At 39.9% G+C, this 22,387-nt stretch overlaps 1 protein-coding gene across 3 annotated transcripts in view; it reads left to right on the top strand.

Annotated features, from left to right (window-relative positions):
* Positions 1-22,152, top strand: part of DPP8 (dipeptidyl peptidase 8) — a 62,474-nt gene extending 40,322 nt beyond the window's left edge. For 2 of the 3 annotated variants that reach the window (XM_049905261.1, XM_049905259.1), the window contains exons 16-21: positions 3,802-3,947; positions 7,980-8,126; positions 9,346-9,498; positions 10,692-10,834; positions 12,147-12,258; positions 15,469-22,152. In XM_049905261.1, coding sequence (XP_049761218.1) covers positions 3,802-3,947; positions 7,980-8,126; positions 9,346-9,498; positions 10,692-10,834; positions 12,147-12,258; positions 15,469-15,591 — 824 coding nt within the window. In that variant the 3' untranslated portion in view covers positions 15,592-22,152. Of the gene's footprint in view, positions 1-3,801; positions 3,948-7,979; positions 8,127-8,549; positions 8,723-9,345; positions 9,499-10,691; positions 10,835-12,146; positions 12,259-15,468 lie in introns of those variants that run through there. The other variant, XM_049905262.1, reaches the window with a different exon arrangement.
* The last annotated feature ends 235 nt before the right edge of the window (positions 22,153-22,387 follow it).

Raw genomic sequence — 22,387 nt, 5'->3', positions numbered from 1 at the left:
TGTTCAATAATTTCTGCATTCTGTTGAATCACCTTTCTCTGGAATGGTCGCATATATGGATATCTTCCAGTCAGTTGGCCAGATAGCTGTCTTCTAAATTTCTTGGCATAGGTGAATGAATACTTCCAGTGTTGCATCTGTTTGTTGAAACATCTCAACTGGTTTTCCATCAATTCCTGGAGCCTTGTGTTTTGCCATTGCCTTCAGTGCAACCTGGACTTCTTCCTTCAGTACCATCAGTTCTTGATCATATACTACTTTGTGAAATGGTTGAACACTGACTAATTATTTTTGGTATAGTACTCTGTATTCCTCCCATCTTTTGATGCTTCCTGCAGTATTCACTATTTTGCCATAGAATCCTTCAGTATTGTAACTCGAGGCCTGAATTTTTTCTTCAGTTATTTTAGCTTGAGAAATGCTGAGTGTGTTGTTCCATTTTGGTTTTCTAACTCCAGATCTTTGTACATTTCATTATAATACCTTGCTTTGCCTTCTCAAGAGGCCCTTTGAAATCTTTTGTTCAGCTCTTTTACTTCGTGATTTTTTCCTTTCACTTTAGCTACTCCGTGTTCAAGAGCAAGTTTCAGTCTCTTCGGACACCCATTTTGGTCTTTTTTTTCTTTCCTGTCTTTTTAATGACATTTTGCTTTCTTTGTGTATGATGTCCTTGATGTCACCCCACAAGTCATCTGGTCTTTGGTCATTAATGTTCAGTGCATCAAATCTGTTCTTAACCTGACTACCACCAGTCAGTGCCCTGACAAGGAACACAACAGAGAATCCCTGATGGAGCAGGAGAACAATGGGATGCAGATCTTAAATTCTCATAAAAAGACCAGGCTTAATGGTCTGACCGAGACTGGAGGGACCTTGACGGTCATGGTCCCCAGACCCTTTGATAGCCCCAAATTGGAAGCACTCCCGAAACCAACTCTACAGACAGGGATTGTCCTGGACTATAAGATAGACAATGATGCCCGTGAGGAGTGAACTTTGGGGCTCAAGTAGACACATGAGACTATGTGGGCGATTACTGTCTGGTGGTGAGATGAGAAGGAAGAGGGGTCCAGAGCTGGCTGAATGGACGCGGGGAATACACGATGGAGAGGAGGAATGTGCTGTCTCATTAAGGGGAGAGCAGCTAGGAGTGCATGACAGGGTGTGTATGGCTTTTTTGTTTGTGTGAGAGACTGACTTGATTTGTAAACTTTCACCTAAAGCATAATAAATAAATTTAAAAAAAAAATCTGTTCTTGAGGTGTCTCTAAATTCAGGTGGAATGTACTCAAGGTCATACTTTGGCTCTCATGGAGTTGTTTCAGTTTTCTTCATCTTCAATTTGAACTTGTATATGAGCAGTTGATGGTCTGTTCTGCAGTCAGCCCCTGGCTTTGTCCTGACTGACGATATAGAACTTTTCCATCAACTCTTTCCACAAATGTAGTCAGTTTGATTCTGGTATTTCCATCTGGCGAGGTCCATGTGTATAGTCAGAGTTCATGTTGAAAAAAGATGTTTGCAGTGAAGGAGTAGTTAGTCTTGCAGAATTCTATCACATTATCTCCCGAGTTGTTTCTATCTCCAAGGCCCGTTTTCCAACAACTGATTCTTCTTTGTTTCGTACTTTGGCATTCCAGTCACCAGTAATTATCGTTGCATCTTGATTGCATGTTTGATCAATTTCAGACTGCAGCAGTTGGTAAAAATCTTCAGTGTCTTCATCTTTGGCATTGGTGGTTGGTGTGTAAATTTGAATAATAGTCATATTAACTGATCTTCCTTGTAGGCATGTGGATATTATACTGTCGCCGACAGCGCTGTACTTAAGGATGGACCTTAACGACGAATGTGACCCGTTCTCTTCAGTTTGTCATTCCCAGCATGTAAACCATGTGATTATCTGATTCAGTATGGCCTAGGATAGCTGTCTGCAAGCGTTGCGTTTCATTTTTTACTACTTCCGATTTTCCTTAGGTTCATATTTTGTATGTTCCACGTTCTGATTATTAATGGATGTTTGTAGGTGTTTCTTCTCATTTTGAGTCATTACATATGAGCAAATGAAGGCCCCAAAAGCTTTACTCCATCCATGTCATAAAGTCAACTCTACTCTGAGGAAACAGTTCTTCCACAGTCACATTTTGAGTGCCTTCCAACCTGAGGGGCTCGTCTACTGGTATATTTTATTAGACAGTATTCTGCTGCTATCCATAAGGTTTTCACTGGCCAGTTTTTCAGAAGTAGATTGCCAGGTCCTTCTTCCCCATCTGCCTTAGTCTGGAAGTTTCACTGAAACCTGTCCATAGTTGACCCTGCCGGTATTTCAAATACAGCAACAAGCAAGCCACTACAGTACAACAGACAGATGAGTGGTGGATTTTTCCCTGTACCTGACCTGAAATAGAATTAGTACAGTAGTGTGTTATACCTGTGACATACATCCCCATTTCCTGAACAGAGTCTTCCCATCCACTGCTGTTCCTGAGCTGCTGAGCTCTCCTGATTGATCCCACCTCTCCAGTTCTATCAGCTAACTAAGAAAATGTTTTATTCCCACTCCAGGCAGGAGCAGCTCTGGAAGACCTATTTTAAAAATAAGATTAAAGTAGCAGACAAGGTATCAGGAAACCCCATGATGTTATTCATACATTTGAATGATAACATCCAGTTTCCTAGCTGATACCTTGACTGTTTTAATCTTATTTTCCAGATAAACAGATGAGCTTGAAGATACTGTGTACTGACTAGTAAGACCTAGTAAGAGCAGGGAAGCTGCAGCTTTGGGGGATAACCAGCTGGTAGCTCTTGTCATCTTTTAAACCACTCTGCAATGGCCATGTTTATAAAAGGTAAAAAATACTTTGTATAGGGCTGAGGAGCACTGTAAAGTTTCTGTTTTTAAAATGCTTAATTTCTTAAACAAATAACTTTATGTATCTTTTAACCCATTTTATATCAAATTGTTTTTCCTGGTAAGTATGTTCACTAATATCTGCTAAAGAAGCCCTAGTGGTACAGTAGTTAAGCACTCAGCTGCTAAATTAAAATTCAGCAGTTTGAACCCACCAGTGGCTCTGTGGGAGAAAAGACCTGGCAATTTCCCATAAAGATCACAGCCTAGGAAGTCCTACGGGGCAGTTCTGCTCTGTCATATAGGGTCGCTCTGAGTCAGGATCGACCCGATGGCACACAACAACATCTGCTAATATCTGCAATTAGTGTCACATCAAAGGGTGTAAGTGTGTTTTAATGTCCACAAGCAGAATTTGTAATATGATGATCTCTGCATAGACTATAACATTGTCTAGTTAGGAGAGTTCTATATAGCTTTGGTGAACCAGAGTCTGATCATGGCTTTATTTTTTCTGAGTTCTGATTGGGTTTATTTTCTAATGATCGCTGTAATTCAGCCAATGTTTTTTGAGCACCTGCCATGAGCAAGTGAAACTGGCCAAGTTAAATTTGCGTTGCCAGTTTCTCGTCAGGTATGTGGCTTAACTCTCGATGAGTTATACTGAACCAAGCAGTGTTTGTATTCTTTTGGGTATAAGTACCTCCGCCTAGGCTTCAAAGATTGTTCAGAAAACTGTGTGCCTGCTTCCGAAATAGATAATTTGATGTGTTTATTAGATTTATTTTTTTAAGAATGATGTTCTTCCTTAATTTTTAGCCTGTCACCTGAAGGGGATGGCAGTTATTTGTGTGTGGGTCTGGGTGTGCGGTGTCGTCTTCCTTGCTCTCGGGTTGTAGAGCGCCTATAAAACTCCTCTTACACACTCATATGTTGCCTCCTCCCAGGTCCTCTTCCTGACTACACCCCTCCAGAAATCTTCTCTTTCGAAAGTACTACTGGATTTACATTGTATGGGATGCTCTACAAGCCTCATGATCTGCAGCCTGGAAAGAAATACCCCACTGTTCTGTTTATATATGGGGGTCCTCAGGTGGGCATGTTTACATGCATATGTACACACATGTGTATGGTATATAATTTAGGTCGTTTGTGTTTTAAATGTCTAGCTAGTTTGTTTAGGTTGAGGTTTTGAGCATCCTTGAGCCTCCGCTGTTCTTGGCTCTGGCTTATGTTCTGATTGTTTCATTTAGAATTTCAAGAATCTGAGTTTTGTTAGATGGCTAATTTGTAAATGAGTCAGTCAATTTCTTAATTTACAGTGAAAGCTATAACTGTCACGGGAATGGAATATTTGTGTCAGTGAGTAATTATATTGCTTTCTATATAGGGAAACTTGTTTGGGAAATGAAATTAAATAATTAAGTTTCTTGGTCAATAAAGAGAGTTTTAACAGATGTTTTCAGAAAGCCTTGGTAGCCTAGGGAATCCTCTTTTGTTATTCTAAGGCTCTGTCTCTCAAGGAACCTGGAATACTTTTATCAGCTTGTTCAGGCAACTGATGTACTACTCTTTGGCACTGGAAGAAGTTTACACTTTTGTTTTCCTTTTTCTGGATTAAATATTAAAAAATATTAGCTTGTAAGTATTAAGTAAATGCTACTGACTATCAGAATGAAGTATTATGGGTAGGTAAATTGCTTAATTAGTAATTTAGAAAAATATTCCTGATTATATATCTTACATGGAACCCTTGAAGAAATTCTAGAAATAGATTATAATTCTATGTACTACAGTGCATAGTATAGCTCTTACAAGATAATACAACTCTTGAACTCAGGAGATAGCTTTTATAATTATACCCAGTGATTCAGTATCTGGAAACCCTGGTGGCAAAGTGGCTAAGAAATACAGCTGCTAACTGAAAGATCGGCAGTTCGAATCCACCAGGCGCTCCTTGGAAACCCTATGGGGCAGTTCTGCTCTATCCTATAGGGTTGCTGTGAGTTGGAATCAACTCAATGGCAACGGGTTTGGTTTTGGTTTTTTTGTATTCAGGGTCATCCAAAGAATAAAATAGAAGCAAAATACTACATAAGCCATAAAATCTCTGGGATGGTGATCATATATGATCAGTTAAATCGTGTAGCCACTGTTAAACTTGTTTGTAAACAAAGCAGGCATGATTCACATTCGTATCATAGTCATCTACACTGAAGTTATGAAACTGTTAGATGTTTTTTTAACAAAGCAAGAATCTTTGTAAACTTAATGAATATAACTGTACTTGTAGAAACAATTATGTTTGAAATGCTAAAAATGAATTCAATATGTGGTTTTTGAAAAGCTATAGATGACACAGGATGATCTGTTGATTTCTTCTTCAAAGTATTCTTTGGAAGCATTCAAATTTGGCGAGGTCGTAGGAATCTATCTCGTGTTCAGTTTGCCAGGCCCTTTTCCCCATGGTTCGCTGCATGATAGAGTGATTCTGGCACTTCAGCCCACTTTGATATCGTTTGTCCCCTTGCTTGAGGACTATGGGGTTAATTACGAAGAGACTTCTTAATGTAAGACCAGGTCTTTCTGGTAACTCACCATGGCCTTGCGAAACTTGATTAAATCTTACGAAGGTGAGATGTTTGTATGATCTTTCTCAGCGAATGTTCAGGCAGGATGGTCAAAGTGAGCATCCTCTTAAGCAGCAACAATGTCACAATATGTAACATTAAATAAATTATCACGAAATGCAACAATTTCTGTAGGTCAGACAAGTAAAATGAAAGAAACACAAGAAAAGCAACAAATATTTCCCATTAAAGTCATCAAGACTTGAGTCTTTAAACTCTCCATTGATAACTGTAGGAAACCCTGGTGGCGTAGTGGTTAAGTGCTACGGCTGTTAACAAAGAGGTCGTCGGCAGTTCGAATCTGCCAGCACTCCTTGGAAACTCGATGGGGCAGTTCTACTCTGTCCTATAGGGTCACTGTGAGTCAGAATTGACTCGATGGCAGTGGGTTTGGGTTTTTTTCGGTAGGTTTTAAGTGTTTAATAGATGCTTATGGTGCTTCCTATGTGCCAGACACTGTTAAGCAAATATAAATGCACAAGAGAGCAAGCTAGGTGATAGCAGGACACAGATTTTGAGAATCGATACTAAAGGAGACCTTGGAAGTCTCAGTGCCAAAGGGCATTGTGTGTAAGTGCTTTCTTCTCAAGAAGCAGCAGGCCTCCAGGCTGTAAAGGCTGAAACTTAGGCCCTGGCGGAAAGTGTTCATATCAGGCAATCAAGGCCCTCTTCTGTGCTTGATAGGAGCCCTTGTGGCTCAGTGGTTAAAGCGCTCGGCTGCCAACCAAAAGGTCGGTGGTTCGAACCCACCAGCCGCTCTGTGGGAGAAAGACATGGCAGTCTGCTTCCTAAAGATTACAGCCTTGGAAACGCCATGGGGCAGTTCTACTCTGTCCTGTAGGGCCAGTGTGAGTTGGGATCCACTCAACAGAATGGAAATGGGTTTTCTTTAAATGCTCCATAATTGTTTTCTTCCATGCCTCTAGTATTTCTTTTTACAGCTTCCTTCCTTTAAAAACAAGTACTTTGCCCATCAAACCACTTCCTCCCAAAGTAGGAAGTGAAAACATCATCTCATATCTCTGTTTTTTATTTACTCGTTCACCAAATAGTTGAGTCCCTGTTATGTGTCAGGTACTATTCTAGGCAGTGAGGATTGTACAGTGAACAGCTCCAACTGAAGTCCCACCTTCATGGAGCTTAGTGGACAGGTAATAGACAAGTAGACATATAAATGATTTAACTTCAGATAATGCTATGAAGAAATTAAGCTGGAAAAAGGGATAGCAAAGTGACTAAGATGGGATGGGGAGCTGTCCTGATTTGGGATGCCAGGGCGGGCCTCCCTGAAGATACAAAGGATAGGAAGAAATGAGCCACGTTAGGACCTGAGGGGAAAGCATTCCATACAGTGGTGGGAGTAGACAGGTCCTCTGGTGAGAAGCAGTTTGCTGTAGTTTGTAACAGGGAGACCAGTGTGGTTAGAGTGCAGTGAGCAGAGGGGACACAGTATAAGACAAGGTCAGAGAGCTAGCTGGGCCAGATAACGTAAAGGGTTTAGATGTTATTCTTAAGGGTAATGGTAGCTATTGGAGGGAGCCAGGCAGCAAAGTCATATCTGATTAACATTTTTAAAGGATCACTGCTACCAAGTAACAGACTAGAGGAGAGCAAGAATAGAAGCAGGAAGGCAGTTTTGGCACTTGTGGTGGTGGTGCTGAACATACAAAAGTGCACAAAGAAAAGGTTCTTTTATCCCCTGCACAATTAGCCCGGCAAATACTCAATAGATTTTTTTTTGGTTAAGATAATGTTAATTCTTACCTAACTCCTAGCTGACATAATATTCCATTGATTTCAGCCAGAGAAAAAGTTTTTCTTTCTCATTTTGCCAGAACCTTTCTTTGTTTAATATCTCTCAGTGTCTACGAGACCTTGACCTTTTGTGACCTTCTGTCTACTATTTACAGTCCTCTTTTCCCTAGTTATCCTGTTCCTGGTGAAGCACTGAAATATATCTCATTTCTCAGTCATTTGGGGTGTAGTCTGTAGGGTGATCAAGTGATTTAAAAATTATCCTACTTTATGACAATGATTTGTGTAACAGGGTTCCACTAGAATACTGTTACTCCAACTACTAGTCAAAGACAGTCTCAGAAGAAGTGGGTGAGAAGGGAACATGATCTGTTTATCATTGTCACTGTCGTTGGAATGACACAATTCTTCTTCAGGGTAGAGGCAATCATTTTTGTAGCTTTTCCTATTGGGTAGATTGATTCTCTTGTCTTGTATGTAATTAGCGTCTAGGTTCCAGTTGTAAAGTCTGCCATTTGCCATTGTTGAGGAAATTGCCCTGCGTCTTGAGTGTGAAGTTACACAGGTGGCAACATCAACATGAAAAGATACAAGTTATTTTGAAAATGAATCACTTAAAAATTATATATTAAAAGGCAAAATAACAAAAATTAAAACTTTCTACTTTTTTTAGAGTCCTGTCTCGTGCTTTTGTGTGCTGACCACATAGTAAGTTTCACTGAAGTTGTATTTCTTCGCAGGTGCAGCTGGTGAATAATCGGTTTAAAGGAGTCAAGTATTTCCGCTTGAACACCCTTGCCTCTCTGGGTTATGTGGTTGTGGTGATAGACAACAGGGGATCCTGCCACCGAGGGCTGAAATTTGAAGGCGCCTTTAAATACAAAATGGTGTGTGAGCATAAAGACTTTTAAAACATTCTGATCTTCTGTTGCATTGTTTGGTGTGAAATCCCATAGAGAGAGAGTTGGAAGAAAGGACTGTGAGAGAGAATGTGTGTGTGTGTGTGTGTGTGTGTGTGTGAGTTGGAGTTGGAATCGGCAGGTGGGAGGGAAGACGCAACTCCATACTCTAGTCTAGCTCATGTCTACCTGTATGTAACTTTGGGGAGCTGATATAGAGCTACTTATACATAGAAGTACCCTCTCTTTCCATTTTGTATGTCCAGCTTAGCCAGAAAGCAGCACTGTTGAGTTTTCAGCACCCTGTACTCTATTGAGAGGAATAATTGAGATTTGTTCTGTCCTCTGTGAAGAGGGAAACCAACCAACTGGTTAGTGCCTTCCTTGTGACAAGCCTCTTTCTCTCTACAGGAAGCTTTAAATGCTACCTTTTAGAGATGCCCCATGTCCCTTCTGCTGCTTTGGGAAATGATGAGAATCCGATGTTCCTTTTGCACAGTAAGGCAATTACTGTGTTTGCCAGTGTGTTGGACATGCTGAGTAAGACGTGGGGAGTTTCTCCCACAGCCAGTTCTTTGACCTTATGTTGTATCCTCATGTAAGTTTTTTTTGTTTTTATTTTTGTTTTTGGCTCAGTGAAGTGAGATTATGTGCACTGGCAGGCCTAGTAATACAGACAGGGTGGTGGTTGTAGGAATTAGGACTTAATAGGACTTTAAAGAAATAGTATGTTCAATTCCTAGAGGTAGTATATAACGGGAGAAATAGGACAGGGCCTCAACAGAGATTCCCTCTGCTTTACTAAATATCAAAAAGAAGGAGTTAAACTGGCCAACCAATTAAGGGAGCTAATTTTTTGTCTTTGGGTATGGGAAGGCTTGTTGCGAGGAAGATGCTGACCTCTTAGCAGACAACAGAACAAATGGACATGATTACAGCAAGGGGCAGTTTAGGTGGCAATAGAAAACAACTTTATGACTGAGGAGTGATTAAATGCTTAAGTCAGACTGGCAACAGAAGCTATAGGTCCCTATCTCTAAATAGATTTTTAAAAATGTTCTTTGGGCAACAGAATCTCAGTTGATTAAATTCCAATCTAAAAACACTACAGGTATTTTTAGCAAAAACATTAGCTTTATAAGCATTCTTATAATGAGATTTTTATTGATCAGGATCAGTCAATATAATGTGCTCCTTTTTTTGACAGGGTCAAATAGAAATTGACGATCAAGTGGAAGGACTCCAATATCTAGCTTCTCAGTATGACTTCATCGACTTAGATCGTGTGGGCATCCATGGCTGGTCCTATGGAGGATACCTCTCCCTGATGGCATTAATGCAGAGGTCAGATATCTTCAGGGTACGTGATTCCTTATTATATTTATTTTGGCAATAAAGGTAGATAGAATTTGCTGTAAATTGGGGATATGAGAAAATGCCTATTTTTTTAGGGTTTAAAAAGTTTGCGATATTATAATATGTTAGGGTTTGTGTGTTTAATAGCTATGCTAGATGCATATACACACACACGTTTATACTTTACAACTAGGTGACCAGTTATTGGTTATTTATAGATACATGCCAAAGGTTTGGGAGATAGTCATAATTAGTAAAGCACACACTTATACATATTTGATTGTAATTATTTGTTTAATTGTTGGACTGCAAGCTCTGAGGGTAGGGACCTGTCTGCGTGTACACCACTGTATCCTCAGCAGCAGCCAGACACAGGCTTGGCCCTGACCGTAAATCTATGTTGAATGAATACATTATTAAATATATAAATGATGATTACAATTATATAAACAAATTCTTAGAAAAATATACTAGAGCAGAATACATAAAGATGCTAACAGTTGTTAAGAGTGGGAATTATGAGTAGTGTTTTTTTTATATTCCAAAAACATGACTTTTATAGTTAAAAAATCATGCTTTATTTTTAAAGAATAAAAATGATAGGCCTTTTGTTCTTGTGTATCTATTCACATAGTCTTTATAATAACCACAAAGTAATTCTGCGAACTGCCATAATTTTCCCACTCCTGCAGCTGTTGAGAAAGTAATTAGAATATTTAAATAGAAAACTGTGTGGGAGCCTTAAAATGAGGCCGGTTTTAGTACTTCAGTATATTCCATTCATAACTTTAAACTCTGCCAACAGAGGCTTAAGTAAGTGGCTGCTTTTCCTATGTAAAGCTGACCCTTCTCACACCTTTTCTTCCCAGTAGCAGGAATGAGTTTACCCTAAGCCATTCCTAGGCTCTAGCTCAGCCTCCTATTTAACAGAGGGGCCCACGTTTGTATGCCAGCTAGCCCAGATGAAGGGTATGCTTTTGTGGCATGACCAAACATGAAGCTGACTGACTCATAAAGTATCAAATTCTTGACCTTGGCACTTCTCTTTGATTTTCTGAGTTGCCTGAGACCATGTGTGTCCCAGTCATGGGGCCAAAGCCTAAGGATAATTTTAGCCTCTAAATTTGCAATTTTAAGTTCTCCTTGCTAGCCATCCTTTTCTGGACCACATTTGACTGTCAGTGTTGGCTTATACAGGTCGCTATTGCTGGGGCCCCAGTCACGCTGTGGATCTTCTATGATACAGGATACACGGAACGTTACATGGGCCATCCTGACCAGAATGAGCAGGGCTATTATTTAGGATCTGTGGCCATGCAGGCAGAAAAGTTCCCTTCTGAGTAAGTTCAAGCTTTCAAATTAAGATTATAAATTTGAAATTGTATTTATTTCAGTTGTCTTTAGTAATAGTGAACACTACAAATAATGAAAAGCCAAGCTTAATATTTTTTTAAATTGTGCTTTAAGTGAAAATATACAATTCAAGTCAGTTTCTTGTACAAAAACTTATACACACGTTGTTATGTGACCCTAGTTGTTCTTCCTACGATGTGACAGGACACTCCTCCTGTCCACCCTGTGTTTTCCCGTGTCCATTCAGCCAGCTCCTGTCCCCTTCTGCCTTCTCATCTTGCCTCTGGACAGGAGCTGCCTATTTAGTCTCACGTATCTACTTGAGCCAAGAAGCACACTCTTCACCAGTATCATTTTCTATCTTATAGTCCAGTCTAATCTTTGTCTGAAGAGTTAGCTTTGGGAATGGTTTTAATTCTGAGCTAACAGAGAGTCCAGGGGCCATGTCTTATGGGGTCCCTCCAGTCTCAGTCAGACCATCGAGTCTGGCCTTTTTACTAGTATTTGAGTTCTGCACCCCACTTTCCTCCCACTCCATCAGGAACTCTCTGTTGTGTTCCCTGTCAGGGCAGTCATTGGTCATAGCTGGGCACCATCTAGTTCTTCCGGGCTCATATTTTCCTTATGTCTTTGGTGTTCTTTATTCTTCTTTGCTCCAGGTGGGTTGGGACCAATTGATGCATCTTAGATGCCTGCATACTAGCTTTTAAGACCCCAGACACCACTCACCAAAGTGGGATGCAGAGCATTTTCTTAATAAACTTTGTTATGCCGATGGACCTAGATGTCCCCTGAAACCATGGTACCCAGACCCCTGTCTCTGCTGCTCTGTCCCTTGAAGTGTTTGGTTGTGTTCAGGAAACTCTAACTTTACTATTTTATGGAATAGTGGAATGGCATGGCTCTCTATCAGAGTTCAAGAAGTACTTGTTTGTTTACAGACCAGTTCATATAATTTGTTTTTGTAACAAGTATATTTAAAACATTGGGAAAAATTATGTCTCTGCTTATTTTACAAACAGTGTTTATAATTTGTCTTTTTCTAGAAATGTAATTATTGATGTGTGCTAATATCCCAGGATATTGGATGTATGATCTTTTTATTTTTTTAATCTTTCATTACGTGTAAAACCTGGTTAATATATTATAAATTTACTATGAAGAATGTTGACTCCTTATTCTAACATTACAGTAAAAGGAAGTTAATATAGTTAGGTATGATTAGTTAAAGTGAGTTAAGTGTTTTCCCCTAGCACTCTACTATTTCACCTAATCCTCTGATAATTTCCATGTCTCCAGGCCGAATCGTTTGCTCCTCTTGCATGGGTTCTTGGATGAGAATGTCCATTTTGCACATACCAGTATATTACTGAGTTTTTTAGTGAGGGCTGGAAAGCCATATGATTTGCAGGTGAGTTATTCTACATTCTCTAATTAAACGAAGTAGTGATTCGTGATCGATTACTTTGAAATCTAATAAACTTTGGAAGAAAGCCCCATTTTCAACTGGTTACCACCCTCTAATAGACATAGTCAGTAGTGCTTCTGGTTGGATAAAAATTAAGATTCTTTTGAAGTCAGGCTGGAAAACTGGTCTACTTGATTACATGACTTGTGTGTCTGCACCTGCTTTCATGGTTTATAAGCATAGACAGGGAGTCCAGTCACTATCTCCCTCTGCTTTTCTCTTTTCCCTTTGAAGGGTAAGGAAATGCAACTTTATTTGATTGTTGTAAAAGGGTTTTTAGGCCTGGATGCATGGTTCTTTAATTTTCCCCTTTTGATTTTGTATTGGCATTGGAGCAGAAACCAGCAGATTGCCTTCCTCCGTTGATCCACTACTCAAAAAAAATGGTTCACGAGAAACCTTTTTTTTTCCCTCTTTTCTACTCCTTACTTTAAAAAAAAAATGTGCCCATAAGAGATGAAGAGTATTACTTTCCTTTTTTATATATTTCAGCTGACATTTATGTAGGTAAACTCTGAGACACTTGTCTATAACAGCAGTTCTCAAGCTTTTTTAGGGTCTTAGAGTCCCTTTATAGTCTTAAAAATTATTGAGGATCCCAAAGAGTTTTTGTTAATGGTGGGTTATGTCTATCAGTATTTATCAGATTAGATATTAACACTGAAAAAAATTTAATATTTATTAACTGATCTTGTAATAATAAACTGTTACATGTTAACACATAACATTTTTATGGGGGAAAAAAACTATGTTTTCCAAAACAAAAGAATATAATTTACTGAAGGAATTAACATTGTTCTACATTTTTGCACATTCCTTTACTGCCTGGCTTAATAAAAACACCTGAATTCTCATGTCGGCTTCTGCATTGAGTCTGGTGTGCAGTGTTGTTTTGGCTAACGCATATAAAGACAGTTCAGCCTCACAGATTATGTAGTTCAGAAAAGAGAAAAATATTTTAGCCTTTTCTGATAAGTACAGCTATTCTTCTTTGATACTACACCAAAACTTGTTAGTTGGTAGTTTCTTAAAAGTTAGTTACAGTGTGGGACCTGAAGCAGTATCAGTAAACTTACATACTCTGTGGCATTAAAATCCCTTGGCTCTCAAACACATCAGATGGATCTTTTGCCCACACATCCGCCATCTGGATGTATCTTCCAAATGTTGACTCGTCACATAATGTTAAAACAAAAACATGTATTAATGTTACCATTGATTTCATCAGAAAAGTCTTTTGATATACAAAGGGCCAACAAGCACTTCAAAAGATGCTCAACATCATTAGCCATTACCAAAAAAAAAAACAAAATCAACCCTGTTGCCATTGAGTCAGTTTCAGCTCATGAGCCATTAGCGAGGTGCAGATCAAAAACTACCGTGAGATACTACCTCACCCCCACTAAAATGACTGTGATTTAAAAAAAAAAAAAGTGATGTGGAGAAATTGGAACCCTCATTCATTACTGATGGGCATACAAAGTGGTATAGCTGCTGTGGAAAACGTTTTGGCCGTTTCCCATAAAGTTGAACATAGAACTCTACCATATGACCCAGCAATCCCAATCCTAGGCATATACCCAAAGGATTGGAAAGCAGGAACACAAACAGAATCCTGTACACCAGTGTTTATTGCAGCTCTATTCACAGTCACCAAAAGGTGGCAACAGCATAAATGTCCATGTGGTATATATACAAAATGGAATATTATGTACTCAGCCATAAAGAGAAATGAAGTCCTGATACATGCCACAACATGGGTGAACCTTGAAAACATGATGCTAAGTGAAGTAAGTTAGTCACAGAAGGATAAATACTGTATGATCTCACTTATATGGAATAGGCAAATACATAGAAACCAAAGTCTATTAGTGGCTACTGGGGATGGGATGGGAAGGGGGCAAGGGAAGTTACTGTTTAGGGGGCACAGGGTTTATGATAATGGTGGTAGAATTCAGAAGAGGATAGTGATAATACTTGTACAACATGAAGAATGCGATCGCTATCACTGAATTACACATGTAAAAATTGTTGAATTGTCAAATGTTATGTACACTTGTACCACAATTTTTTAAAAAAATGAGTATGTCCTGATGACATAGGGCAGAAATAATTCTCTCTTGCCAGTGCAGAAGCTGAAAATTATTATATCATCTCTGAATGGGACATCTCAATCCCCAAATGAACATGGTTCTAGGTATAATAAAACCTACATTTATATAATCTTAAAAAAAAAAAAAGCCTCAAGTATTGGGAAGCTCATGAGCTAATTGTGGTAGATAGAAGTTTTCCAAAATTTTAGTTCTCTCTTGAAAGCTTGAATTTTTTCATTGGCAACAAGCACTGTCAGCATTGTCCTTGACGTGACTGGCTCACTTCATTCATTTTTGAGAAAATGTTTGCCAGATACCCAAGTCTGGAAAACTGTAGTTCGTCAGTCATTCTTTCAAGTTAAAATGGAGTTTCATTTTAAAAAGCACCAGTTGAGCTTGCATCTCAGTTGTACAGTATTTTTCCTTGAGACAGCCGTGATACTGCAGCGTAGAGCAGAACTTCTTTATGCGCACTTCCCATTTCATTACCACAGAATATTAAAAAGACACCTATTCAAGAGCTACAGTTCAGTAAAATTCTGATTTTTACCGCTACTTAAGTGAAACCGGTATTTTTCCTTTTTGATTGCAAGTGTGTGGTGGTGAAGGATTCAGTGACTAGTACAGTTGAATGTCACTGCCTTGATTCATGCTTAAACCCCAGGGGTTTTACCCACCCTTGCTTTTTCATCACGGCATGAATGCTAACACGATGAATCAAGGCAACTAATGTCTTAGTTTTGGTCTAAAAGTAGTGTTGACCTCACATATCCCTGGAACATGTTTCCAGGAACCCCCAGAAGTCTACAGACCACACTTGGGGTACCATTGGTCTACATATAAATCCTTCTGTAAGCCTAATGGTATATAGGGGATCGTAAGGGAGAGGGGCCTTTACGTAGGATGTATGTGTGTGGTATCTTGGAGAGGCTGTGTACCATATTGTTAATCCTGTTAAATATCTCTGGAAAGCTTGGGAAGGAGATGTATCATTAAATTCTTATTTTTTGTATTTTGTTTTGTTATTGTGTTTTGTTTTGCTTTTGTTGCTGCCGTTAAGATCTATCCTCAGGAGAGACACAGCATAAGAGTTCCTGAATCCGGAGAACATTACGAACTGCATCTTTTGCACTACCTTCAGGAAAACCTTGGATCACGTATTGCTGCTCTGAAAGTGATATAATTTTAACATGGGCAGAGCTCTGTTAAACACTGGCTGCTTAACCAGACGAGGAGGTTAATCAATAGAGAACAGAGAATTGAGCATGACATTTTGGTACCTGCCATATAACATCTGCTTCTGAAAGGAAATTTGGTGCCACACAGGTGTCTACAGCTTGTGGGTAGTAATCTGATACCTTCACCACACACAGGTATTTCCGAGGGACCCAGCAGCACCAGGAGAGTTACTGAAAGAAAGAAGGCACTAGCACCACATATCCATACTACCCTGTTTTCACTTTTAAAAGCATTATAAACCTAATGGATTTAATTAGTGTATTTTTACAGTATATTTCTCAGTTTGTTAAAATATGATATTAGTGATTGGTTTGGTTCAATTCCGGAATCTCTGACTAGTTACAGATTTGATAGCACTTAAATGTAATGGATGCTTATGCTTCGTTGCCTGGGGTATATCCAGCATGTTATGAACTAATCACTATTAAACCTATGACTTAACCAGTCATTGATGATTTTCAAGGATAACTTAGGGGCCTCCTAAAGACCTATTTTGGTTCATTGAAGCTCTGACCAGTTTTTAGCCAATGTAAACTGTATCTAATATAAACAGCTCTCATTTTTCTTTGATGATATGACAGTGGGTTTTTCCTTTTGCATAAGGGCAGATAACTGTATATGTAGCATGGGTTTAATTTGTCTTATGATATTGATAATTACAGGCAGAGAAATTTTAATCACATGATTAGAGCTTAAGTACTTGCAGGCAATTCCCCGCCCCCTCCCCGCTTAGGAAAAGGAAAAAGTACACACTCACTTTGTTCTTCAGAAAATGTGGTGATGTCCGTTTCCTGTAAAATGTTGCAGAGTTTTAGGAAGGTGGAAGGGATTCTTAGTAGGGTGGGAGAAATGATGGAGAGGAGGAGGCAAGGATCTGCTTAGGAACTAAGCAGAAGCCTAGTTTAACGAAAGATACTCGTGAAAAAGTTTTGGGTTTTTGATAATTAAGAAATCACTCTCTTGCCAACACAGCTACAGACTGATTTTATTCAGGGGAGGAAAAGTTCCTTAGAGTTACTTTTATCCATTTTTTTCTTCTTAATTTTGGAACCATACAAATTTAAACTTTATAATTTTTAAATTATATGAGCATAAAGAGCTATTTAGATATTAAATATTAGGAGCTTAAAATAAAAGTTTCCAGGAGATGTGTTTAAGCTGATCCCTGGCAAGCCACGGCTCTCTTTTTCAGTATTTAAAGCTTACAGTTTCCCCGAATGTCTACGACATTTCCCGTGACATTCAGCTCTAGCACTTGACTGTTAAGGAAGCTCGTTGGCTTTCAGTTGCTGATTGAGATCTGTCCCCTTGGAGTTTTGGGGCGCTACATAGGTCATATTGGAGCCCGTGGCAAAGAAGGCATCTGTGGGTTTGACTCTTCCATCACAAGAGTTGATGTTTGGAAAGTTGTTACCAGTACTTTTTAAACAACAGTCTATGAAAAATCACTATTTTCTCTCACCACGAGAGAGAGAGTAGATTTCCTCCATAGAGAGCACAGCTCCATTGGTAAGGATGGTGACTCTGGCAGAGGTGGGTTTCATCCCTGAAGGCCAGGTGGCAGGTGGAAGAAGCCCAGAGATGGCAGGGTGACCTGGTGGTTCTGCCCTTGGCAAGGGGATTGGGTTTTACTGTTTGTGTATTTATACTGTATCATAGATACCATACTTCTTACTGTATATATATTAATTTTCATGTTTATATTTTTCCCCATACCAAGATTTGTTTCTATTTTTTCAATGTTAAATTAAATGGATTTGGGTAACTTTTTTTCCCCAAGGAAGTATTTTCCCCTGTGACTTAAGTATGTATCTGACTGTGGAGAGTGATTTTTGCTTTTGGACTAGTTGGTCTCTGAGGATTTGTTCTTATATCGTCTGCGAAGTAGCAAATGTTACACAGTGGCCTTTAGACAGTGTTCATTTGAAACCTCTTACCCATCAAGACTGGCTAAAATGGCATCTCTTATTTTCCAAAACAAACCTTAGAAACTTTCATGTACTCTTGAATCATAGGTGTTTTCCTTTTGCATCTTGCCTTCCCCTTTTCTTCTGTCAGCCCTCCGTCCTGCATCACAAGGAACGCTTCTGTTGTAATTCCTGGTCATTTAAATGGCACTCTGCTTCTTTAGGGGAGACGATACCTGACTGAATTCACTTACAGAAAGACTTGCCTGAATTAATTTTAACGACAGATGAGGGAAACATTTCATTCACTTCAAGCGATCAGTAAAAAAAACTCACTAAAACTCCTTGTAAGCTGATTAAAATGCAGGAGTATAAAAGTAGCAGTAGTTTTGGTGAGAGCCGAAAAGCACTAGGTTCACCATCAAACTGGGTTTCTGCAGGCTTGATAAATAGGTGCACTTGAACAGCCATCAACACATACGACTACTTAAGCATTGTATAACAGTGGAGCTCAGAATCCAAGACTCATCTGGGATGCTTTACTGAAAGAAATGGAGATTCTTGACCCTCGTTGTTAAGAATTTGGATTCACTTGACTGGACCAGGAATCTGCATTTCTAACAAACTTTCCAGGTGCTTCTAAATCAAGTCCTCTGTGGACTACTTTAAGAAACTCTTCTACAGAGAGTGGAGCTGGTGATCTTTACACTGGACTGATTGACAAGAGCCAAAACAGCAGTTAAGAAAGCTGCCCCTGTGTGTTAACTAGTGGCCCTTCTTACACTGAAAGGAGCAGGTGGTACAGTTAACTTTGTCTGGGGATTTATTTTCTCTCTGGGCCATTCCTGGCTCTCCCAAAGCCTCACCCAAATGGTAAGAAGATGAAGTCACAATCCATGCATTAACTTTTAAAAGAAGGAGATACAGATACTGGTGCAAGCATGCTTACTTTACTGCTGTGTTGTACTCCTTACGGAAGGTCTGTCCTACTTCTCTGCAGCCTTGTTCCCTCTTTAGGTGGAACGATTCCTGTAACATAGATCTCATTATTATAGAAGCATAATCTTTTCAAACTGGAATAAATGTTGGATAGAGTCTAACCCAATAGTAGAGGAGGAGCCTACAGAAGGGGTTCTGCCCCTGCCACACAGCCCCTTAGTGTTCACTTGGCACTAGACTCCATCCAGGTATCCTGACCCATGGTAGTGAAATGATAGATAGAAAAGGCAAATTTTTAAAGAAGTATTTATTAATATATTCATATAAAACATTTTAAAGGTAACTACATAAAATGGTTAATTATTCCATTCTATAGTAAATGCTAACCATACTTATTAATGCAGTATTTCTTATTATTGTACGACATTCTGAAGATAATTAAAATGGCTACACTAACTGTCTTCCTTGGTATCGTGGGGAGTGTGGGGATTGGAATATAGAGTAGAATGCTTGAGTAAGCCTGCGAGCCCATCTTACAGGTATTTGAAGTAAGAAAAGCGACATGGCCATATATTTGTAAGGTGGATGTCCATTCCCAGCAGACAGAAAGGAATAAGGAAGCTTCTCCAACTCCCACTTCCCCAGTGCCACCTAGCCTCACTGATACACCTTCCAGCCTAAAACATGGAGATGTGTTTGTGTAAGGGGCTGGCCCCTGCTGCCAGCAGATAGCTCTAGGTAATGATTTCAGAAGTTCTTCACACAAAGAGCAAAAGTAGTTTTTTTGTTTTTTTTAAATAACCCAAATACAAATTATTGTGATATTCAGCACAATTGGAGTTCAGGTCTTTAATTTTAGAACATAAAGTGCCTGCTGTTTTAAGCATTGACGTGTATAAAAAGAATTGCATGTCTCACTCCCATAAGCTTATGGGTTTTCTCATTTTCAGCTACATGGCTTTTAATCATGTAAAGTGAAACATTAGTTTTGTTGCATTTTATTACAGGTTCTTTGTTGCAATAAAGATGCTGCTAAAATGAGTTGAATTAAATATTCCTTCTCCACCACCACCACCATCCCCCATTTGAACAACCGTTGGGTGACTAACACATATGGAAAAGGTCATGTGCTTGAATGGAGCAGAAAGACTGCAGGGCGAAGGATTATAGGGGGTGTAAAGTATAAACATTAACAAAAATGCAGTTAAACTCAGAGGAAGGTGTGCAGAGAACTGCTTTGTACATGCAGATGGGTCCCAACCACCAGCAGTGTTGCAAGGGCAGGTGGAGTTTGGAGCCAGTGATGAGCGCGTCCCCCCTCAGCAACTGGGGATTTCTTACGGATACAGATGAACTCTTCTAAAGTGAGTAAATCTGGGGTCCTCCAGAACAGAGACTTCATCTGGATTCTATAACTCTCTGAAATTGTATGCAGAATATTGCATGAATGAGGGGAGGTGCTTTTTTCTGGGGAGAAAGGCCTTGGCTTTAGCCATTATCAAAGGGATAATGATCCTAAAAGGTTAAGAGTCACTACTGTTCTGAGGGTCTTTAGCTCTTCACTTGTGTACTAAAGTTATTATGAATAAAGCAGACCTTTAAAGAAGATAATGTTGTAGACCAGTGCCGCTTAACCTTTTTTAACCTCATGACAGACGTTTGCATGACACTCTGGGACAAATAGGCACACTGGGATAACCAATTGAGGCCACCTGCAGCCAGGACTGACTGGCCGTTCCCACCCCAGCACTGAAGAGATGAGTATCTCAGCAGACCTCTAATCCATTCATTGCACTCCAGTTGGGAAACTTTCGTAGACTATAGAGCAACCTTGGTCTGTTTAACCACATCTCTGGCCGTCCACATTTTGCAAAGATTGATGGAGTTACAGACTTCCTAGTAAGTAGCTCTAGGGCTCCAGTGCTCTAGAGTCCTATCAGAGTGAGTGCTGTGGCCCAGAGGTCTTTGAACTTCACCCTTGAATCTAACTCACTTGGTGGTTATAAGGAGGAAGTGATTGATCCTTTGGTGCTTATTTTGAGAGGCAGACTTGAAACAGCTGCAGTATGAGAATCTCATAACCAGGGCACAATTTTATGTTGGGCTTGGAATGGTTTGGGGAATTACCATGGTTTAAATGTTCATCAGCCTGGCTCTGTCTACATAGTGGGTGCCCTGGCCCTGCCACTGTGGACAGAGGTTGAACTCCCTTTAAAATGGATTACAGGGGTTTCTGCTCGGACACGGGCACTGAGTTTGATGTTTGTTTCTTTCTGAGAGATACTTTCTCTAAATTGATCCCTGGACTTGAGTTCTTGAAATCGAAGTTTGGGGAAGCAACGAGCCAGGGTACTGGTCCTTAGCCTGGTCCAGGAATTCATCTTCACTGGAAAAACACTGCAGAAGTGGTGTGGTTTATTTCAACATTGTACTCACAGGTGACAATTCTTTGTAGGTATAGAGCCTCTGGCCAGGGAGGTTCTTGAAGCCACACAGCTTTTCTGTAAAACTCCATGTTGTCTTGGTTTCTGTGCATAAATGGTTGCCATTGCATCCCTGAGTGTGCGCATGAGCGCTGCTGTCTGTGGTTCAGTTGAGTACTCGATGTGTTTGCCTTGCAGATTAATTGCTTCAAATGATTTCAACTCTCCGTTCCTCTTCATTTCTATTACTGCACCCACCCCAGCCTAGCTTCCTTGCTCTCATGCTGGGTAATGGTAGCAGTTCTCTACACAGCCTGAGTTGGGGTTGAAGAGTAAGAATTCCAAGTGACTTCAAAGAGGTGGTTCTCAACTTTGATTTGGCAAATATTTTGCAAAAACCACATGCCAGGCCTGTGTTAGACCGTGAGAAAATAAAGACGAAAGGACACAGCCCTTGCCCTCACTAGGCTCACAGGACCAGCCTTACACCCAGAAAGACACTGCCACTTCTTTAAAGGCAAGCTCAGCTCTCCTGCTCAACTTAGGGTGGTACTTCCGTCCTTAATTCAAGTTCTGCCTGGCATTCACAGCCCTGTGTCTCTTGACCTGTCCTCACTTTCCCTCAAGCCAACATGTGCCCAGGCCCCTCACTTGCCCACAAACACACTGAGGCCTTCCTGTTTCAGTAGAGTGCATGCTTTGAAGTTAGACCTAGTTCTGACCTCCACTCCCCCATTTAGTAAGTTTGCCAATAAATAACTTGATCTTTCTGAGCCTAAATGTCCCCATCAGTGAAGTGGAGATTAACGGAGATACGGCAGTGTTAACCCCTCTTCCCCGCCTTGAGTACACACTCCATCCATCTCTCCTAATCCTACTGACCTTCCAAGGTCCAGCTCAAGTCTTAGCTCCTTCTGATCTATTTCCACCCTGGTGTTCTTCTCTTGGAACTTCTACAAAGCTTAGATGGGAACCTCATCATAAAAGAGGTGGCATCATAAAATAGTACCAGAATTGGCTTTGGAGCCTGGCTTCAAACCTTGCCTCTGCTATTTGCTATCTTTGTGACCTTGAACATGTTCGTGGTCTTGGAGATGACCCCTGGTTTCCTTAGGTGTAAAACAGGAATAATAGAATCTTTGCAGTGGGTTACTGTGAGGATTAAATCAGTTAATGTACATAAAGCACTTGGTGCCTAACACACAGTAAAAGTGTTAAATAAAGGTTATTATCTTAGACTTTTGTTTTACGACTGTTTCTGTTCTTCAGTTAGATTACAGACTGTGAGAGTAGGCACTGTCTTACATTCGTTTAATTCTCCCCAGAATACCCACTGTAGAGCCAGATACACAGGAATTGTTTATTGGGTACTTGAGTACCAAAGAGGAGTCCCTAGGGGGTGCAAATGGTAAGCACTAAAGGTTGCAGATTAGAATTCACCCAGAGGTACCTCCAAAGAAAAGCCTGGTGG

This window comes from Elephas maximus, chromosome 13, assembly GCF_024166365.1.
Source record: "Elephas maximus indicus isolate mEleMax1 chromosome 13, mEleMax1 primary haplotype, whole genome shotgun sequence".
NCBI classification, from domain to species: domain Eukaryota; kingdom Metazoa; phylum Chordata; class Mammalia; order Proboscidea; family Elephantidae; genus Elephas; species Elephas maximus.
This window is presented reverse-complemented; position numbering and strand designations above follow the sequence as displayed.